Source organism: Mytilus edulis, chromosome 14 (assembly GCF_963676685.1).
Source record: "Mytilus edulis chromosome 14, xbMytEdul2.2, whole genome shotgun sequence".
Lineage (NCBI taxonomy): Eukaryota > Metazoa > Mollusca > Bivalvia > Mytilida > Mytilidae > Mytilus > Mytilus edulis.
The window spans coordinates 40,976,403-40,998,399 of NC_092357.1; the positions used below are offsets into that span (position 1 = coordinate 40,976,403).

At 32.1% G+C, this 21,997-nt stretch overlaps 1 protein-coding gene across 5 annotated transcripts in view; it reads right to left on the bottom strand.

The window, feature by feature from the left end:
* The window catches only part of LOC139502700 (cardioacceleratory peptide receptor-like), a 132,456-nt gene that overhangs the window by 10,258 nt on the left and 100,201 nt on the right, over positions 1 to 21,997 (bottom strand). For all 5 annotated transcript variants that reach the window (XM_071292248.1, XM_071292252.1, XM_071292249.1 and 2 more), the window contains 3 exons: positions 10,274 to 10,406; positions 6,130 to 6,233; positions 1,909 to 2,002 (listed from right to left, as the gene is read on the bottom strand). In XM_071292248.1, the coding sequence (XP_071148349.1) occupies positions 1,909 to 2,002; positions 6,130 to 6,233; positions 10,274 to 10,406 (331 nt within the window). The remainder of the gene's footprint in view (positions 1 to 1,908; positions 2,003 to 6,129; positions 6,234 to 10,273; positions 10,407 to 21,997) is intronic.

Genomic DNA, 21,997 nt, shown 5'->3' on the forward strand with positions numbered 1-21,997 from the left:
AATTGTATGACTTTTTCCTGTTGAAATGTAATTATAAACATGTGTCTACAGCAAAGTGTTGATTCAAACATTTTTGTCATGAACTTTCGATCTTGGTCGACAAACAAAATCGAGTTGTTTCGTTAGTTAAGGGATTGATCACATGTAATTAACTTTCATGTACTCCAGTGAGCGTTAATATCAGACATTGTGATGATTGCAATTGTACTTCGTTTAGGAGTGCAATAAAGGATAACATTGTCTCATTTGCAATCATTCAATACATACTTATTTTTTTTAAATATATAAAAAAAAAAAAAAATAACAGAAATACCGAACTCTGAGGAAAGTTCAAAACGGAAAGTCCCTTATCAAATGGCAAAATCAAGCACATCAACGTATAGAAAACAACAGTCATATGCAAAACAACATGTAGGAATATGCATTTTATAATGTATCAATTGGTGAATTAAACCTGCTAGACAATATTTTGATTCAGAGCAATTAAGGACTTCACCTACTGTGGCGATACCTGTTTATTGTATGCTTGAAAGGACAATCATGACTCAAAACATACAACGTCGTGTTATGAAATTAGTTATCAAAAGTACCAGGATTATAATTTAGTACGCCAGACGCGTTACGTCTACATAAGACTCATCAGTGACGCTCATATCAACATAGTTATAAAGCCAAACAAGTACATTGAAGATCCAAAATTCCAAAAAGTTGTGCCAAATTCGGCTAAGGTAATCAATTCTTGGGAAAAGAAAATCCTTAGTTTTTCGAAAAATTCAAAGTTTTGTATACAGGAAATTTATAAAAATGACCACATAATTGATATTCATGTCAACATCGAAGTGCTGACTACTGGGCTGGTGAAAACCTCGAGGACGAAACGTCCACCAGCAGTGGCATCTACCCAGTGGTGTAAATAGTTATCAAAAGTACCATGAGATTATCATTTAGTACGCCAGACGCGCGTTTCGTCTACATAAGACTCATCAGTGAAGCTCATATAAAAAAGTTATAAAGCCAAGCAAGTACAAAGTTGAAGAGCATTGAGGATCCAAAATTCCAAAAAGTTGTGCCAAATACGGCTAAGGTAATCTATTCCTGGGACAAGAATGAAAAAGAGACCAACAACAAATACTAGTAGAAAACAAAAATTCCTCACAAAAAAGGATTTGTCTCTGCATTGTGGGATTAAGTGAAAAATAAATTAAAAGTACTTCAAAGAGAAACATTTTCAAGATATCACCAGAACAATGAAATTATTGAACCGTGATTCAGCTATTGGCACTATGAGTATATTCCATTTATAATACGGACGTGAGGGGCCTCGGCGGCCGAGTGGTATAAGTAGTTACTAGCTAGTTAACACTGAGGTTGTGAGCGCGAACCCCGTTCGTATTGGTGCACTCAACTCTAATCGTAATTGACTAGGATTTTCAGTCTCCTTATCAAAGGTCGGTGGTTTTCTTCAGGCACTTCGGCTTCCTGTACCAATACAAACTGACCGCTTAGAAATAGTCAAAAAGCGGTGCTAAACAGCGGCGTTAAACACACAATATCTAACAAAATATAAGGTCCTGAAAGGTAGACTCAGACACAATATGAATGGGAAAACAGTATACTGTTATAAATCGATTTAATTGTGAACGGTATGTTTTCGTTGTTGGTGCGTCCGTTGATTCGCATTACTGTCAATTCCTTGGGATCAAAATATATGTTACTCGACCAAAGTGTACATAATGATATCATGTCAATTTACAATGTCAATCGAATAGACAGAGGACACTTGTGAGAGAAAAAAATATTTGATTAAATCTGGTTTAACAACACCGAGACGTCCACTTGTAATTCAGTAAAATTAAAGCTAAGGAAACTTAGAAATTGTTATATTCATGTAAAAATTAGATATCTTACTACTTGTGGAAAATCCTAATGGTCTAGCTATGGCATCTAATCTATCAATACTTAACGCTACAAGGACGAATGTTGATCCATATGTAACAAGGCACTGGAAAAAAGAAAACTGTATTATTGACAAATTTATACTAACAGTAAACAAATGGATTGAACACGGAAATTAGCAATCTGTATTTGCATTATTAGCCGAGTTGCAACAGTGTTGAGGCCGACATACAATATGATAAATTACATCCGATCGTCCGACCGTCAATATTTCGGTTTCCGGACAAAATCTCTTGAGCCTATATATAATAATCTTTACCCAACTTGGTCTTGGTCATTGCAGTACATTTTTGACAGGAGCAACAACGATTTATTATCACTGATTAATAACACGTAGAGATTTGTAGAACAGATTTTGAAAATGTTTAACTATAAACATTATCGTTAATAGTCTTTTGTGACCAATTACGAGAAATCTCGTGAACTGACGAGGGATACTTCCTTCAGTCAGGTGGTGCATATTGAGATAACAAGACGTTAATACCTGTATATGCCTATGTGTATTTCAAAGGAGGGACGAAAGATACCAGAGGGACAGTCAAACTCATAAATCGAAAATAAACTGACAACGCCTGGCTAAAAATGAAAAAGACAAACAGACAAACAATAGGACACATGCCACACCATAGAAAACTAAAGAATAAACAACACGAACCCCACCAAAAACTAGGGGTGATCTCAGGTGCTCTGAAAGGGTAAGCAGATCCTGCTCCACATGTGGCATCCGTCGTGTTGCTTATGGGATAACAAATTAAATCCGGTAAATAGTCTTTTCAAAATACTTTTTTAGGGATTATTCCTAAATTTCACACATGAATTCAAAAAGACAAAAAACTCATGACTCTATACAGAATATCTAATGAAACATATCATATGAACAGATTGTATAAATTTTGTCTCAAACTAGACATTAAAGAGTCTATGCTTTTATAGCTCAGTCCAGTGCACTCTGTGTTACTCAAGTCCAGTTTGTTCGTTTGCGCGAAAATCCTAGAAGTACTAAATATTCACTAGTGTTTGTATAACATAAAGGTTTGGATCTTTACATTTCTTTAAAAGAAAAAGTATAATAGTTCAAACGATTGAAGTCGGGTTACTGTAGTTCTTATGATAGGACATGAATGTTGCATTCGGAGGAGAATTCCCTTGCCCGTCCGGAGCACTTGCAATAAACCAGGTGTTTTTTTTTTTGTTATGATTGGTTTTGCTCAGTGTTTAGTTTTCTATTTTGTGTTTTGTGTCCAAATGTTTGTCTTCTGGTCTTTTACCTTGATCAGATTATTTTAAGGTATATTTTTAGGTAAATTTTTATTGGAAAACAAAATAAAAGTGAACTTTTACAAAATAATGCAAATTATAAAGAACTGTAAAACATTGTGCAACGTTTTGTGAAAATCAAGCGCAAATGAAAACTAAATTGAAATTTTAATTAGAAAATCACTTTCAAGCTGTTATTTCAAAACATTGTCAGCGAAATTAAGCGAAGAAGCTTTTCGTCATGTCGTTGACATTCTCTATTGTCAATACATATCGAAATAATCATCGTTTTTATGTAAGGGTTATTTATTAAAATGATGTAAATGCGGTTTGAAGTGAATTCACAAAACTGTGGTGCATATGTACGTATGTTCAATGGTGACGTTCTTTTCAAACATGAAGCAAATCAGATGATTATCTGAAGACACAAAGGGGTAAAGGGGCAACTAAAATTAAAAAATAGGTAAAACAAGGTAAAAGAACACACTAGTTAGATTAAAAAGAAAGAAAAATTATACCAAACCGAAAATTCAATAGAATACATTGAGTCCAACGTATCGGTTATGATCTCCTGCTCTTCTACCCTGATCACATGCGTTGTAAAAATCATGTTAACATTATGAATCTACGAAAGAATTGTAATGACAATCTGTTTTTTAAGGTGGTACCCAACACTTTTGCTAAAATTAATTTAGCTCGTTTAATTTTCATTAAATTTTGTCAAAGTATTTACTTTGACCCTTTAACAAAAATATAAAAATTTCAAAAACTTTGAACCAACCGTTTTGTCAGAAAAATTACACTGGTTATATAGCAGTTTGACAAACACCAATTTTGATCATTGAGAAGCTTAATAATATTTTTACAACACAACGTAATTAAAACGTTTAGCTGACTTTACAGAGTTATCTCCCTGTAGTGTTAGGTACCACCTTAACATTATGAATCTACGAAAGAATTGTAATTACAATCTGTCTTTTAAACGCTTCGACTATCCTTGGCATGGTACAAATGTATTGTCAGTTTTTTTAATGTAAAAATGTCTTTACATTTCTTTGAAAGAAAAAGTATAATAGTTCAAACGATTGAAGTCGGGTTACTGTAGTTCCTATAATATGATACTAATAATGCATTCGGAGGAGAAGTCCCTTGCCCGTCCAAAGCACTTAACGGACTTTACTTAGCAATAAACCAGGTTTTTTTTAGTTTAAACTTATAAAAAAGAAATTATGCATTGTAGCTGAGAAATGTCAAATTGGAATAGATAAATTTCCGGTTGGGACGTAGAAGTCTTAAGTGAGAGCTCAGGGGTATCGTGTTGGAACGCAGAAATCCTCACAAACTTTTCAGGCAGAAATTTAAAAAAGTTATTTTTTTTTTGTTCTATCGTTTGCATCATTTAATTGCTGAGCGAAAGATTATCGTCTCACCATTGATATATTAAATTACTGTATTACTTGTATGACCTCACGATTCGAAGGAATCGTAGAAATTTAATAACGTAATGTGATCAGACATTTTCTTACGAGACTTTTAACGAAGTCTTGCTATGATTATAATTCAGGATAAACAGTCGCAGATCGTTGCTTATGATATAAAAATGGATAATAAATGTTACACCCTTTAAATCGGAAGATCATAATGCGTTAGAATAATTTCAAAGAATCTAATTAATTTCAAATAATAAAATTCAATTTAACGCTCAGTTGCAGTGACCTGTAGAAATTAATGTGTTCAAGATATTAAAAACATGACAAATTTTCTTTAATAAACTTTAACATTTTCTTTAATGTTCGGCATCAGATACACGTTACGACGATTTCATTTAACACAGAAAATAATAACTTTTCGATTTACGATGTGTTAACGAGAAAACAATGTACTATAATCACGTGAAGATTTACGCAACCTTGATTAAGTCATGATCAGATGAATGTTTCAATCAAGGTGTAATTGCAGTGATGTAATCTCAATTGAACAGAGTAATTTTCTTTCTTTAATCGCGAAATAATGTCAAATGCACTAAATGTTTTACATTTTATTGTGGTATTTAATGATCCAAGGGAAATATGCATTTTCTCAAACTAAAATTGTACTTGTTCATTGTAATAATTTCATTTTTAGTCATTGCTTTCTCAATTCAACAGTCGCTAGAATAAAATCTAATCCTTATGCAATATCTCTAATCTCTAGTACTGTGATTGTATAGGCAGAATTATTCAGCGTAACGATAAGAGTTTTCGATTCATTTATATTATGTAATTAGTCCTGGATTAATAGCCTGAAGAATTTGTTTTTTTTTCGATTTTTCATTCATGAAATTGGGTTAAATCTAATTTGCAGATTAGAAATTAGTATCATATGTATTAAGATATGATAGAAACATAAAAATATGCTTAAGCATAAATAATATAATATCAGCAATATATTTAGGAAATACAAGCCATCGTAACAACTGGGAGAAATGTATACTTCGTATGTAGGCTATATTGTATTAATTCTACTTAGAAATGGAACGTTTACAAACGGGAAGTTGAAATAATCTCCTTTGTCGTTAAGTTTGGTTTTCAACCGACCCTCATTGTAAATTGATAGACGTAAGTAGAGATATGAGGCAGGTTTCTAATCTGATTAAAATTTGTTGCAAATTTTAGGTTTTTCGTCCTTTACTGATTGATAGTTGTTTTATAAATCCATGTTGTTTTTGAAATGTTTCTCAACGTGTGGGTTAAAGTTGTCATCCAAAAACTTTCGTATTAGAGTACGAGTGTAATGAAAGAAAGGCAACTTAAAAACATATAAATGACCTAAACTTTAAAAAAAAACATACAAGACTTACAAAGGTCAGAGAATATATGTTTGCTGTACAAAATAACCATTAAATCTTGATCATCAAACTGACTGTCGGCATCTTACCTGTGAAAATTTTACAATTTTGCAAAGTACTTCGCCTCCATAAAACTGTCCAACCAGTCGCCATATTAAATCAGGCATTAAACTCACTAATCCGACCAACAAATCTGAAAAGAGGATACGGTAAGTAATGTTTAAGTAAATATTAAACATATGTTAACATAAATCAGGGAGTCGATGACACCCTTTCATCTTTGAAAACAGAAGGTTATTCCAGTTTCAAGGTTATTCCAGTTTCATTTCTTTCTTTTTCATTGATTATTTAAAAAAAAGCATAGCTTCATATTTATCATGTTTATAAACAAGTGAAGTAGCAATAAAACCATTTGGTTTCAATCATCTCGAAAGTTTTTATTTTTTTTATTTTTATACGTACCGCCCAATGTCAAATATCTTATGTTTTTTTTAAAACGAACATTACTCAAGATAACGTGGTTCTTCAATTTCAATAAATATGAATAAAAAAGTGTGTCGGGTATATGTATAAAAAAACATAACAGATACCAGGATAAAATTTTGTATTTTCGCCAGACGCGCGTATCGTCTACAAAAGACTCAAACGCTTTTCAGTGACGCTCGAAAGTGTAAAAAAGACCATATTAAGTACGAAGTTGAAAAGCATTGAGGACCAAAATTCCTAACATTTTTGCCAAATACAGCTACGGTAATATATTCCTGAGGTAGAAAAACCTTAGTATTTTAAAAATTCAAAAGTTTTGTAAGCAGTTAATATATAGATATGACAATATCAATCATAATTCATGTCAACACAGAAGTGCTGACCACTGGGCTGGTGATAGCCCCGGGGAATTAAAACCAGGATAAAATGTTGTATTTACGCCAGACGTGCGTTTCGTCTACAAAAAACTCATCAGTAACGCTCGAATTCAAAAAAGTTAAAAGACCAAATAAAGTACGACGTTGAAGGGCATTGAGGACCAAAATGTTTGCCAAATACAGCTAAGGTAATATATTCCTAAAGGTAGAAAAGCCTTAGTGTTTCACAAATTCGAAATTTTGGTAAAATGGGGGAGTAACTAAACGATAAAAAAGACGTATATACAGTGGATCTGAATTTGATCAATTTGACGACATTCGAATCAATCACTGAGAACAGAGTATTTCCATTAAGAGTACATCTTTTTATCTTCATTCAGTCCGGGTTGTGATTCAGTGCGATATAATAAGAGTTGGCTATATATTCAATTATTTTCTCAAATATCTCTTATCATGGTGGTAAGCATACACTTTAATTGTACATTTATCAATTGACCAAAGTTACAAAAAATCCGAATCTATGATGAAATATAGATCCTACTGGTGTTACGTGTAGACAGTTTTATATCGTATTAACCATATGATTAATCGGTGTTTTGACCGCAAAAGGCAAACATTAGTGTTTGGCTTTGTTGACATCTCAAGAATGATGAATTGTAATCGGCGCGTTGCACAAACATGAAAATTACATTTAACATCAGATAATGATGTACCAGCGGGCTGATATCAAGTGGTATGATGCAACATATTGTTACTATATAAAAACAATAGAGAGTATTGACGAAAAGATTAAATTAAATATACATAGAAAAATATGAATGGAATATCTATACACGAGGCAACATGTGTAAAACTTATACATCATAAACTGATAAATTAGTTTTTAAAGTTGAGTTGTGATATTTTATCAATGTTAAAGATACACTATCTGGTATCATAATCAATTTGCCGTTATTTATTAGTAAACATGTTATTGCTACTTTTATAATTACATAACAACTTGATTATATTGATCTGATTATAATAAATGTTATGATATTTTTTGCTATAATTGGTTATCTAAACATTTCGTTTCACTTTATCGGTTGAAACTCACTGTTACCAACGAAAATTAATGTTATTCGTCTATGAAAGAGCCCACAATTTTATAAAATTGTCATTAATACAAAAATCTAAACATCCAAAATATTCTACTCGAGACGCGCATCCTTGAATTTAATTTGGTGTTCTACTAGTAATTCTCTTTGGATACTTTTCTATATTTGAATTCTTGGTTTAATTATTCTGATTAATTAATTAATTAATTAATTACAACTTTAATTATAATATCAATGAATGATTCTTATTCACCATTTCAGGTCTATTATTGTACCTCTGGTAAATGAATTAAAATGTGATTGGTTAAATACCGCCTAGTGGTGATTCAAAGTTTTAAATGATTTTTAATGTTTATTGTATAAAACAAAATATAGCTTACATAATTCAAAATCCCTATTCAAGCAAGTATAATGACAAATTCAAACTATATAAAAAAGAAGATGTGGTATGATTGCCAATGAGACAACTATCCACAAAAGACCAAAATGACACAAACATTAACAACTATAGGTTACCGTACGGCCTTCAACAATGAGCAAAGCCCATACCGCATCGTCAGCTATAACTTGTTTTCCTGCACAGCAAAATATTGGCACTAATTGTTTAACTGCTTAACCGAATTCTTTTAACGTCCAACAAAATCAGCCATGTTGTTGACTGCATTATTTTTACAGTTATTTGTAACCATGCCGAATTTATTGTCCCGGAAGGAGTTTTTGAAGTTTTATGAATATGTTTTGAAAGATTGCAAACTTAATTAAATCTGCACAATTGTATGGCTTTTCACCAGCGACGTGTCCTCACTTTTGTATTGATTTAAAATCGTACACTGTAAATTATACTTTCAATATAGTGACTTCATCGTGAAAACTTCCTTTATACCAAAATACTTTTTTTAGGTTTTTTATCAAATTTGTTGTTTTTTTTTTTAATATTCAATTATATGCTACTGTAAAATATCTTTATGCAGCCTTTGTTTGATTTTTTTTTTTTTTTTTTTAAATTCGACATGAATAAAATAAGATTACAATAAAAAGAATGAACATTAAGTTCAGAAATGAAAACCAATCATTTCTCTGACGTTGTATGTTTACTAAAATAGGTGTTACAAAGAACATGAAGAACTGATAGACACCGTTGCGTTTAAACACGTAGAAAGAGATACAGTGTCTTGCATTTTCTACTTTACTTTCTGATAAAAAAAAAAAAACATGGTAAATAATATAAAAAGAATAAATCTGATTTTAATTGGCGAAAAATAATCAACTCGTGACGCAGGTCACTGATTTTACGTTTTACATTTGTTCGGACACTCTATAAAGTGATATTTTGCTATTTTTGAAATTCTAAAATTATCTACAAATTTTATCAAAATAACTAGTAAAGCTGATCATTGACCGTTTTTGGTAAATTATATTTTTGCTTGAATAAACAACAATCCATCAATCAACAAAACCAAATATTTATAAAAATAGACATCATTATTTCCGGTCAGCTTGATGTATTTTGTCACGCATCACTGAACACTAAATGGAGAATGTAATCGGTATAATGTATTGAAACAACGATATAACTAGATGTGTCAGTTGTGTTAAATCACTCGTGGTAATTCGAATATTTGTTAAAAAAAAACTATTAAGAAAAAATATATACATAGAAGATTTAGCAGGCATGATGGCATTGATACAAAAATGTACATTGAACAATACTACATCTTCATATTGTATACGAATTACAATAACCAACAATCCAAATGAGTTCTTAATAGTCCCATGTTATCGTTGTTGCAATCGGGTTATATTGACAATTCCAAATTACCATATCGATGAAGTTTAGATACAGTCAATTTTCGACTAAGACGAAAGGAATTTGTTAAGTGCAACCAACAATTTGAAACGTAGTCAAAATGTGTATGTAATAAACATACTGTTATAAATTTGTTTTACCAAAAAATGTTTGCTGTAAGTAAACAATAGAGTAATTGCAGAATCGGTCGGTGGCTTTAAAATAAATACAGGAATTTTAAAGTTTTTAATCAAAAAAGTCTTGCCACATATTTCTAGTAAATTCTACAAATATTCCTACTCATAAGAGGAATAACTATTAGAACACTATCAAAAAAGGTGATGAGGAAACATCGTATCCAAAATTAACAAAAAATCGTAACTAATCGGTGATCTTTGCTACGATTAGAACAATGTAATTGTTAGCCAAGCGAAAATTGTCGAGTATCTACGATTGTTGACGGCTGTTAACGATTAAAAATACTGACCTGCAATAGCTAAATGCATGATAAAGAAGGTCATTCTGGATCTATTTTTAGCTACAGACACTGCTACAAGAACTATGGAGTTACCAATAGTTGTAACCACTAGCAAAAATATCAAGAATGCTAACTGTTCTTCCTGAAAATTAGAAAATGACATATTACAAAATAAAACTAATTAAGATTTTTAGATTTCTATGATCGTAGATGAAAGCGTTGAATAAATCGGGAAAAAGAAATGAACCTGCTCCCCTTAAGCAAAAAAAAACCCACACACACAGGAAATAAAACACAAATATTAACGACGATCCACCGAGAGGAAAAAATCTAGCGAACAGATTTCACCCTGAAAACTGCTAATCTCAATTACTTCATTGTAAAAATTAAGTACTTTCATTCAAAACAAAGCAAGTCAATTGGAAACAGACTATATTGTCGAAAACGATACCTTACAACAAATATGATTTTGACTAATTAATTTATATGGTATCACATGATTTAGGTTTATACAGGTGATTGCTGTAAATTGTTTTCCAAAAGTTGATTGATTTAAAAGGGAAATTTGTATAAAACGGAATAGCTTCCATGATTCATAATTCCTATTCAACTTGATCAAGCCCTGGTAACGATTGACAATTGGATTAAAGGGTATTTGCCTTTGACAGCAACATTAACAAAGGCTATAAATGGATATTGCTTAACCCAATAGTTTGAACTGTACAAAAAAAGTATGCTTCCGTCTTATATATATTTACTGTGCATCATGCTTACAGTAATTTGATATGTATCGTCCCGGAAGCATGTTAAAATCCATTTATTACGTTGTGAAATATTGCAAACTTGATTAAATTTTCTTAATTTTTTGTTGTTTTTACCAGCAACGTGGTTTACAGATTTTCATTGGTTAGATATCTGTTATTGTCAATTGCAATTGCCATTTTCAAACGTTGTCATTGTCAAATCATGGGAAAAGAAATAAACATTCTTACTCAAATCAAGAGTGAAACATACGACTTTGTAGATTTCAAGCACAAGAAAGTTAACATTGATCAATTGTGATGTGTTGTATGAATTTTCGGGTTTTCCATCAAAACATAAGCGTTGATTAGAAAAAAAAAGTAAAATAAAAAAATATACCGAATTGACAACAACTGTCATATTCCTGACTTGGTACAGGCATTGAACCTGGATGTATAGTGCTAAACCTCTCACTTGTACGACAGTCGCCTCAAACTCCATTACATTGACATCGATGCGTGAACAAAGTGTCACAAAAAGAGCCTTGCAGTGGGACAAATGATGATAGCTTGATATCCATTCGTTTGATTTTGTCATTTAGTAAGGGACTTTCCGTTTGAGCTCGTTATTTTTGTTATTTTACTTTTTGATAATAAAAAAAACCGTACAAAACAAACAGACACATTTAACTCGTCATTGTTTTTTTCTAAACAGGTGTAAACATACTATAAACAAACAAAACACCATGCATAAGTAAAACGAATAACAATTCATAAACAAAACTACAATTATAACATGCCCTACGGAGAAGGTATGATAAGTAGTCGTTTTTGGCCCTTGATTGCGAATATCAAACAGTTTTAATATTTAATGCGTTTCCCTCAGTTTTAGTTTGTTACCCCGATTTTCTTTTTTGTCCATGGATTTATGAGTTTGAACATCGGTATACTACTGTTGCCTGTATTTATATAGCTTAATATCATGGACATGGATATTAAGATTGATATCGAGTATTTCTTAACTGAAAAAGATATTTATTCTAAAAGATGTTTAAACATAGATGGTTATGAATGGAAAATTTTACGGATTAGGAATTGGCACATATTTAATTTTGCCAAACCGCTATGCGCAAAATTGCAATTGCATGTCAAATATTAGATGTTCAGCTTGTTTTTGACATCACAGTGAAATCATATGTAACTTTTATAGACATAATTTCCCGGATTATTTCATGTAATTTACTTATTGATAATACCGATTTCATTTCAAATTCATTTTAAATTTAAAGGGATTGTAGAATGGACAAATTTCACGTTACGAGTATATTTCTATATTGCACGAGCTTGCGTGGGATTAAATTCACCAAAAGTCAAGCATCAACGCCTCAATTGTCTAGCACAGCTAGTTTTTGACTGATGACGTCACAAATTTCGAGTTTTATTTGTCCTAGGTTCATATGATAACATGTTATTGCACATACACGTTTGGTTGCGTTATGTTTGAAATATTGTTTTTATACAGTGAAACCTGACTAAACCGAATCCTGTATAATCCAAACATGTGTGTAGCACCGTCACATCAAATCATGTGCATTGTGAACCTGATAAAACCGAACATCAGCCAAAAGCGAACAAAAGCCTAAGTCCCGAAGAGGTTCGGTTTAAACAGGTTTCACTGTACAATAAAAATTATTGATACTCAATATTGTTATTCAAGTTCTCCTTCTTACAGAAAAATAATGACCAGAAATCTTCTTCAATTTATGAGCTCTTTCACCAAGCCCTTCGGTTATTTTGATAATTCTATATGTGTTTGTCTAGTGACATTCATTTGAGTACGGTGTTTTCTTTCTTTATCTTCCTTAGTTGGTCAATTAACAATGATGTATAATATAGTTAGAAAAAAGAGCTTAAAGAAAATCCGTAATTATATTTGATATCTCAACTAAACAAGCGTAATTATTCCTTAATGTGCATAATATTTTCTATGTGCTGAGGCAAGCATTTTTTTATGAATTGAAGCTATGGTTTAGTTGCTTTCAATAAGTTAATATTATGTCTGAAGCAAAGTAATGAACAAGAATTAAGAAGATCAAGATTCTGTTTTTTTATTCCGGATATAGAACGACAAGTAGAAACATGACAATCCTTATAAAGTACATGTTAGTACATGTTAGTACAAGATCAGAGAAGGAATATTTTCTTAGTATTCTTCTATTAGCAGAGTCTAGGTGATTACTAAAGCAAGCATGTCTTCTTTTCGTGTAATGTATCTGGTTTTATTTTGTTGGTTTTTTTTTCGCATTGGACTTATGGAAAGAATTTATAATTTTTGTAATTTTGTTTTCCCTTTCGTTAATGACTAGTTTTATTAGTAAACAATATGCGATACTCTCCGATACAATTAAAAGTAATCAGAGACACACAAAAAAACTTGGATCAAAATACAGGAACACACTACGGGTTCCCGATATGGCGCAACATCTGTTTTTCCTTCCAGAGCACCCTGTTTTTGATGGGTTCCTGTTGTGTATTCTTTTGTTTTCATGGTAGTGTTTTATGTACTGTAGTTTGTCTTTTTGGTTTTTAGCCATGGCGTTGTCATTTTGTTTTCGACTTATGTGTTTGAATTTTCTTTGATGTCATTATCCTCTCAAAAACTTTTTAAAAAAATCAGGGAAGAAATATTACAAGGCAAACAGTGTAATAAATTCCTTTAAAATAAAAATACGTAGTTGTGTAAAAAGTGTCTATTCAGAAAGGCTCATGCAAATCAAAATATTGTAAGCCGAGGAAGTTGAAGTATTCTAAAACATAAGGAGTTTATGACCAGAAGTGACCTTAAAAGAACAGCCGAAACATCAGGTCGACTGTATCTACTGTTATGCTTTAACTCTTAATTTATCAACGAAAACTTAAAAAGATAGTTCATGTAAAACACGCGTATGGCGTACCCACATATAAGCCTTGTACCATTGATAACAATTAATACTAACGTTCTCGCTTGTTTTCCAATCCATGTATTAAATTGATGTACGTATTTATTTATCTGTTTCTAAATAAGATATTGTTTACTGATGTTGACTACTGACTGCCGAAACCGTCGCGGTCTTTTATCAACAGCAATATGTAGCAATATGTGTGTAATTTGATCATATATGCATTGTATTTATATACCATCTTTTCATTCATTTGATTATAAGTTTTGCCAAAGGCGGATAGCTGTTGTGGTTTGTATAATTAATTTGATAAGACAGGATGACTGAAATAATATATTCGATAGATTTGCATAATTTGACAAATCAATTTGTGATAGATAAATTGAAAGCAAGGGTACTTAGATGAATTGTTACGTCTAACGATATAGTGAAATTGAATACTAAATACCGACAAGTCTTTCATTCATTTTATTCCTTCATATATATGGTTATTTTTTTTGGGTATAAAATGTATAAATCTCAGCGCCATTTTGACAAGAAGAGTGAAAAGATGACACTTAAACTGACAGGAAATTTACAAAACGAAGCCTTGTAACATAATATCATTACCAAACCCGGAATGACTTGGTAATAAAATCCGAAACATGTCACTTTGGGATATGTAATTTAATTTTTTAGATGTATGGAATTAATGGATATTTGATTTACATACACTCATGTCATCCTTGACGTCATTTGACAAATACAGACATTGACTCTGACATAACAAGTCACTATGGCATGGGAATCTGTTGATTTTGTATATGGAGATACTTATTATAATTATGTCTATATACACTACAGTACGTGCAACATAGAACTTGAACGTGTTACCTGAACGAGTAAAGTTGACCTTGAAGTTCCAAAGTGGAACTTGATCGTATTACGTTGAACTTGAACGTATAACCTGAACATATAAAGTGGAAATGGAAGTTTCAACATGGAAGTTGAACGTATGACGTTGAACTTGAACGTATAACCTGAACATGTAAAGTGGAAATGGAAGTTTCAACATGGAAGTTGAACGTATGACGTTGAACTTGAACGTATAACCTGAACATGTAAAGTGGAAATGGAAGTTTCAACATGGAAGTTGAACGTATGACGTTGAACTTGAACGTATAACCTGAACATGTAAAGTGGAAATGGAAGTTTCAACATGGAAGTTGAACGTATGACGTTGGTATGTGTATACCTGAATATGTTACGTATAACTTGAACATATAACTTGCATGTTTTGTTATACAACTGTCTTAATCAGTAATAGCTTTTTATCAGATAATCAACTGATTTACAAGAAGAAACCTGTCAGACTTAAATAGCTGCATTTGCTTTCAAAGACTTTAACACTCTTAATTACTGCTTTGAGAAAGAAAAAGAAAAGTCAAAGGCTGTGACAATTTCTCCCGTGTTCAATTAACAACAGATTAATTGAACGGATAAGTTCTCAAAAATCACGAGCAGGATCTGCATACCCTTCCGGAGCACCTGAGATCACCCCTAGTTTTTGGTGGGGTTCGTGTTGTTTATTCTTTAGTTTTCTATGTTGTGTCATGTGTACTATTGTTTTTCTGTTTGTCTTTTTCATTTTTAGTCATGGCGTTGTCAGTTTGTTTTAGATTTATGAGTTTGACTGTCCCTTTGGTATCTTTCGTCCCTCTTTTAAGTTCACAACACCACAGCTTATTCTGCCTACTACACATACATAAAGATAACTTGCAACACATGCACCCTTTGAAAGATTTTTTCAGTTTTCCGCCGATTTGTCAGATAAACTTATATTTAGTAATCTATTTTGTCATTGTATCAATCGGCACATGGGCAGGACAATAACTAATCAAAGTACATTGTAGTCGTCAGAAAAATTGGTCAACATATTGCCAGTGTCAAGGCACCTATAACTGATATTGTGATTTCATCTTAAATTGCATAAGGATATTCCATATCAATATTTCTGTTTTATCAAAGAAAACTTAAAATAGTGTGTTTCATGTACAAGTCTAGTTATAATGGTTGAGAATGTCATATTCTTAAAAAAAAAAAATTAAAAACACTTGAAATTGGATATGGTTCAAAATTACATTCAGCAGCAACGTATAACGTTCAATAGCCTTGTAATTCATGGAAGAATATGTAATTTATGAAAGGTCATATATGTATTGTATGTATTTAGACTCTTATATATCAAAGTTAGCATGGTTATAATAGGTTTCAACGGACTTTCGATTATGTACTTCAAGAAATCATCGATTCGGGGAAATTTACAGTACCTCTTGTTTGATAAAAACTTATTTCTTCATATCGCGTTGATGATATTTTCTCCCTTAATAATCAAGCAATTAAAGCTTTCGTGTAAGGTCGTTATATTGTTACGTTGACCAGTCAAAGGGATATTGACCGTGCTCGAAGTGCATAAAAGTTTATATTTGACAGATCGGGTAATCTCATATCTGAATCAAGTAAAGGCTATAATTATTTTTTTTGATAGACGTTTGAATAGTAATATTTATGATGTGGGTTATTACTTTTGATAACGTACAACAGCATCTTGCAATCTGGAGTTGGTTTCACGAAAACCAAAAATACGACTAAGATTGACGACCTAAGTCATGAACAATTCAGTATTCCTACGATCAATCTGAGTTGTAAGTTTTTTGTTGTTTTTGTTTTTTTGTTGAGTGAAACTTACTCATGATCCCTAGTTTTGTTAAATGACAACCCATCACAAATTGTTATAAGAAATATCACTATTCAACCTTATGAATAGATTACCTAAGCTGTATTTGGCAAAACCTTTAGGAATTTTTAGTTCTCAATGCTCTTCAACTTCGTCCTTTATTTGGCATTTTAAAATTTTTTGTATTCGAGCGTTCTTGTGAGTCTTTTTGTGGACGAAACGCGCGTCTTGCGCAAATATAAAATCCAAATTCTGGTATGAATGATGCGCTAATCAGTTAAATTGTAACGTCAAACAGCAGATTAACCACATCCATAATAGGAGGTTTGGTGTTCATTAACATTACAGCAATTGCATGTAGCTTACCGATGTTCAAATATCAAAAACAATATAGAAGATATATAAATTACCGTTATCTGAAGCAAAAAAAAAGTATTCATCGAAATATATTCAAGTCGTAAGGCATAACTTTTGTGCCTTAAAAATCAACATTTCTTTTGTCGTTTTTTGTTGTTGTTGTGATTTTATTAGCACGAAACTCTTATCACATTTTATTCATATATTCAACACTTATTAGAGCTATCCGAATCAAATTACTTTAGATTAAACACATCATGCTTTTTCGTCCTTCAATCAGTCTCAATCAATGGTCAGGGGAAATTTCCTTTAATTAGGGCTGATAAAAATATCTTAACTTTATATGAACCTAATGGACAGCGGCAAACTAAATATCAATGTAATTATTAAAAGCTCTCATGGCTTTTTTCTAATCTATTAAGTGTATTGCATTAGTGGTGTGCAACTAAAAGTCCAAATAGGTCACGACATCAATTATTTAAATGGAACAATTATATATACATTTGTAACACTCATTTGGTAAAATATATAGAACTGTTTAGTCTCGTTTCCTTGCGTGGAATCATTATGAGTATGTAGTTAATCGTTTTGATAGCTTTATGTTCAAATGCCGTATCACATTAAAGCAAGCCGTTTGCACATACACTTGAGAATGGAAACGGGAAATGTGTCAAAGAGACAACATCTCAACCAAAGAGTAGAAAACTGTTCAAAGCCACCATAAATGGGTCTTCATTATAGTGAGAAAATCCCACACCAAAGGTAGGCTTCAGCTAGCCACAGAAAATTACTTTTTTACTATCTTAGCGAAAATGGACGTCACATTAAACTGAGAAACATATAAACCAAAATTTGGTAAATACATACAAGACTTACCATAGCCAGAGCGAAAACGCGGCGGAATAAAACCGGTTTTGTGAGATATCAACCTTCCACCTTAGCCAATGTAAAATAAACAAACGCACAGCAACATTTGCAATATGTTAATGCACATATATTTCGTGTGATTGAAAACCAAAGATAATAACATTGTACTATTTCAATACTGGTTCGTAGCCAATGATAAGTTATATTTTGTATAAACGGTAAAAAGTCGACATCCGAAATGGTCATTCATTGATTTCTGTCTTTCCGGTAGTAAAGGCTTTGCCTATGAAGGGTTATTTTTTCAGTATGGATGTTTAAAAACGCAGATCGGATTGAGGGTTTCAAAATATCATGCTACATGTACGTGTAGAGGAAGTGTCTGACCCATTACAAGACAAACAATCTTTGTGACAACTATTTGAGGCTGTAACAAGGCAAACATTTTTCCACTATCAACAATACCCACATTTGCCAGTCACTGTGGCAATGCTAATGTTTCGCCTTTTAGATCGGCCGACATCTTAAGTTTACCTAGGATAACCTACTTATTGTACCAACTGTTACATAAACTATGTCAGAATATGCATAAAATATTCGCCACTGAACTTTAAACAAACAAAAATTAACCAATCAAGAAAAGTCTACAGTGAAAAGTAACTTTTACTTCGTAGTTTTTTTAACTGATGATTCTACTTCCAGTACTTTATTGAAATTGTGTGTACTTGTATTCACATTATGTGTACTTTGTATTCAAATTGTGTGTACTTGTATTCACTTTATGTGTACTTAGTATTCAAATTATGTGTACATAGTTTTCAAATTAATGCCACAATGTGTTGAAAAAAAAGATACTATACCTCAGACGTTCTGGTATACATGAAACAAACTGTTTTTGTAAAAAGCTGACCTTGGATAAACAATTAGATAAAAATGATTGAATCATGATTGTTAAAACCGGGGAAAAACTAAAAGCAAAAACAAAATCTGTTATATTAGAACGTGTTCCCATTCTGCCAATTATAAGACTTAACTTTGTTATCGGTATCAATTGATTCCGTGAATCTTTATTTCATTTTTTATCTTGACATCACAGCACAAAATCCAATTTAATTCGTGTTGCCAGTCAAAAATGATACTAGGATTGTTCTATAGTCGGTCAAATGCAAGCGTTAGATTTAATTGTAAATCTTTCAGTCTTAAAAAAACATGAAACAAACACATTATTCTATAATAAAAAAAAAGTTAGGTACATGTGTCTATACATGTATGTTATCATGACAGTTTATAAATGCACTTCAAAAGTAATAAAATGATATTTCACACTTGGTTTTGATATGAAGACAAAGAAACTCATTAAGAACATTTTTATCTTTCAAAGCAAATGGTAAAATAATCAATTCGATCATGCAGGAGCAAATTGGAAAATCTTGCATTAACTTACTTCATTAAATAATGGCATTTCTAGTTAGTTTACTTTTGGCAATAACTATTTGATACTGTTTCTCAATCAAAGGACTATGGGTAAACTCATTGTTCGTATCCCAACCCAAAACTACACATACTGTTACGTCAATGTTCTAAAAAAAATGCTTTACATGTAACATTTTATAAGTTTTTGTGTGCGCTTTTGAATTTTTTTCCAATATTTCAGATAATGCATTAAATTATGAAACAGCGATTTCTTACTTTGATAAAATAATCAACTCATGCTGGAGCAAATTGGAAATTGATGACCGATTGTGTCATATTCTAGATTGTCAGATTTTCACCGAGTTCGAATTCGCACGGTGGTTAACGTAAACGTATGAATTGCGGACGACGCCAACCCTGTCGTTGCACCCGTGTATCTATATTTTATCATGATAACTTATAAATGCACTTCCGTGACTGTAAAATCATATTGCAAATCAAAGGTAATACAATTATATTTCACACTTGGTATTGATATGAAGACAATGAAACTCATTAAGAATATTTTAATCTTTCGAAGCAAATGGTAAAATAGTCAATTCGATCATGCAGAAGCAAATTGGAAAATCTTGCATCAACTTACTTCATTCAATAATGGCATTTAAAATAAGTTTACTTTTGGTAATAACTATTTGTTACGGTTCATGTCATTTCCTGTTTCTCATCCTAAAGGACTATGGGTAATATCATTTTCGTACGCCAGCCAAAAATGTGAAATAACGTCACGTCAATGTTTGAATATTCATTAGTTTGATTTGATGACATTGATTTTTAACAAATCACAAGTTTTGGTGTACGCAGTTGAGTACTTCCGGTAATGCATTAGATTCTAAAACCGCGAGTTTTTTTTACTTAAGTGCACAAATCTGATCATGGGTACAGCACTACATGTGACTAAAAATCTGTCAATTTCTATTTGTTCCATATGTTATTACCTGGATAAGTGTATATGACAACAAAGATAAGTAACCAAGGAATCTGAAATTACCAAAAATGGAATATATAATTCTTCTCTGTTTTTTTTTTTTTTTTTTTTTTTAATTTTTTTCATTAAATAAAATTAAGATGCAGATAAAATTATATTTTCCACAGCTCTTTTAATTTGGAAACAATTACTTTGGATATTGGGCTAAATACATAGCCCGTAATATTGGTGATTGAATGACTTTTATTTTCCAGACATTCGGTAACATAATGTGACCTATGATCAGATTCATGCACTTAAGTAAACCTTCAATTTTAATTATTGCATTGAACATGCATGAAATATTTACCACTGGACGTTATGCAACCAACATTCAATCGATATTAATTATAGATAATAACATACAACTTAAACCTGTAGCAGCGAGGTCATTGTTAACAACTTTAGTGCATTAAGCTGGGGTCACACATTCACGATTTTTACTGCCGTCCTTGACAGGACCATTCCCGATTAAAGGAGTAGGTTCAGTAAGACCCCTTTTAGGCCCCAAAATATAGCAGTTTTACAAAATTGTTAAAATGTAAACTTTTAGTTATTTCTTGGACAGTAGAATGCTTCTGCTACATAAATATGGTTTTGACAATACAATGCACATATATCGGGTACTAGCACCATTAAGTCATGCTAAATTACTGAAATCTTCACAATTCTAGCATTTTAGTTAAATTTTAGACAGTTTTCGTGTGAAACGAAAGTGGCCGCATTCGTGTTCATCCTTAATATTGAAATGTAAGTTGTATTTTATGAAAATACATAACATATATAAAGGTTGAGGATGAACACGGATGCGGCCACTTTCATTTTTGACAAAAATCATCTGAAAAGTGACATTTTTCGGCATATTTGGTAGATTTTTCATATTTGAGCTTGAATCGGGTTGTTTTTAATAACTATATCAGTTAAAATCTTTCACATAAATTAATCGATTCAAATGAAATAGACACTTAAGTGTTTAAAAAGTGGTCAAAATCTTTCGTAAGATATTAAACTTGAAATTTGAGGCCAAAATCGGTCCTTACCGGACCTACTCCTTTATTAAAAGTCTGATCAAGATCCTATGAATCGTGGATGGGAATTCAAACTTTAATCAAAATTTGTAAAAAAAATAATTTAATCACGACAACAATCAGATATTGTTCAGGAAGCGTCGATATTCAACCGTTTCCAAGCGAATTTATCCCGATAATCCCGTTCTAAATCCGCTTCTAATCCGGTTTGTATCTTTCGCCAGGTAAAATTCGACCGAGTCTGTCACGACTGCGTCCCGATTCTACCGAATGTAATCCGACAGAGATCAGATAGTGACAAGACAGTGAACACGCTGACGGAAGTTACCCGTTCGAAAACTGTCGGCATAATCGGGATGATCAGGTACTGTCGGAACGTAATCCTATCACGGTCCGCTCTATCGCATTGCAAACGGCTTTGCCTGGTCTCAGTCGTATTGTATTCTGTAATTGTCGGGACTCTGACGTGGGTATCATTGACGAATTTAGAATTAATAACGGGACTGTTTCGGAACGGTTTCGGCAAAAACGGTTTGCAATCGACAAGATCTGTATGCAATCTGGACTCAATCGGCAGAAAAACAGCATTCCTGTTCCACAGGACACCGTCCCGAATACACAGAACCTTGTTAGAAATTCAATCAGATACAGC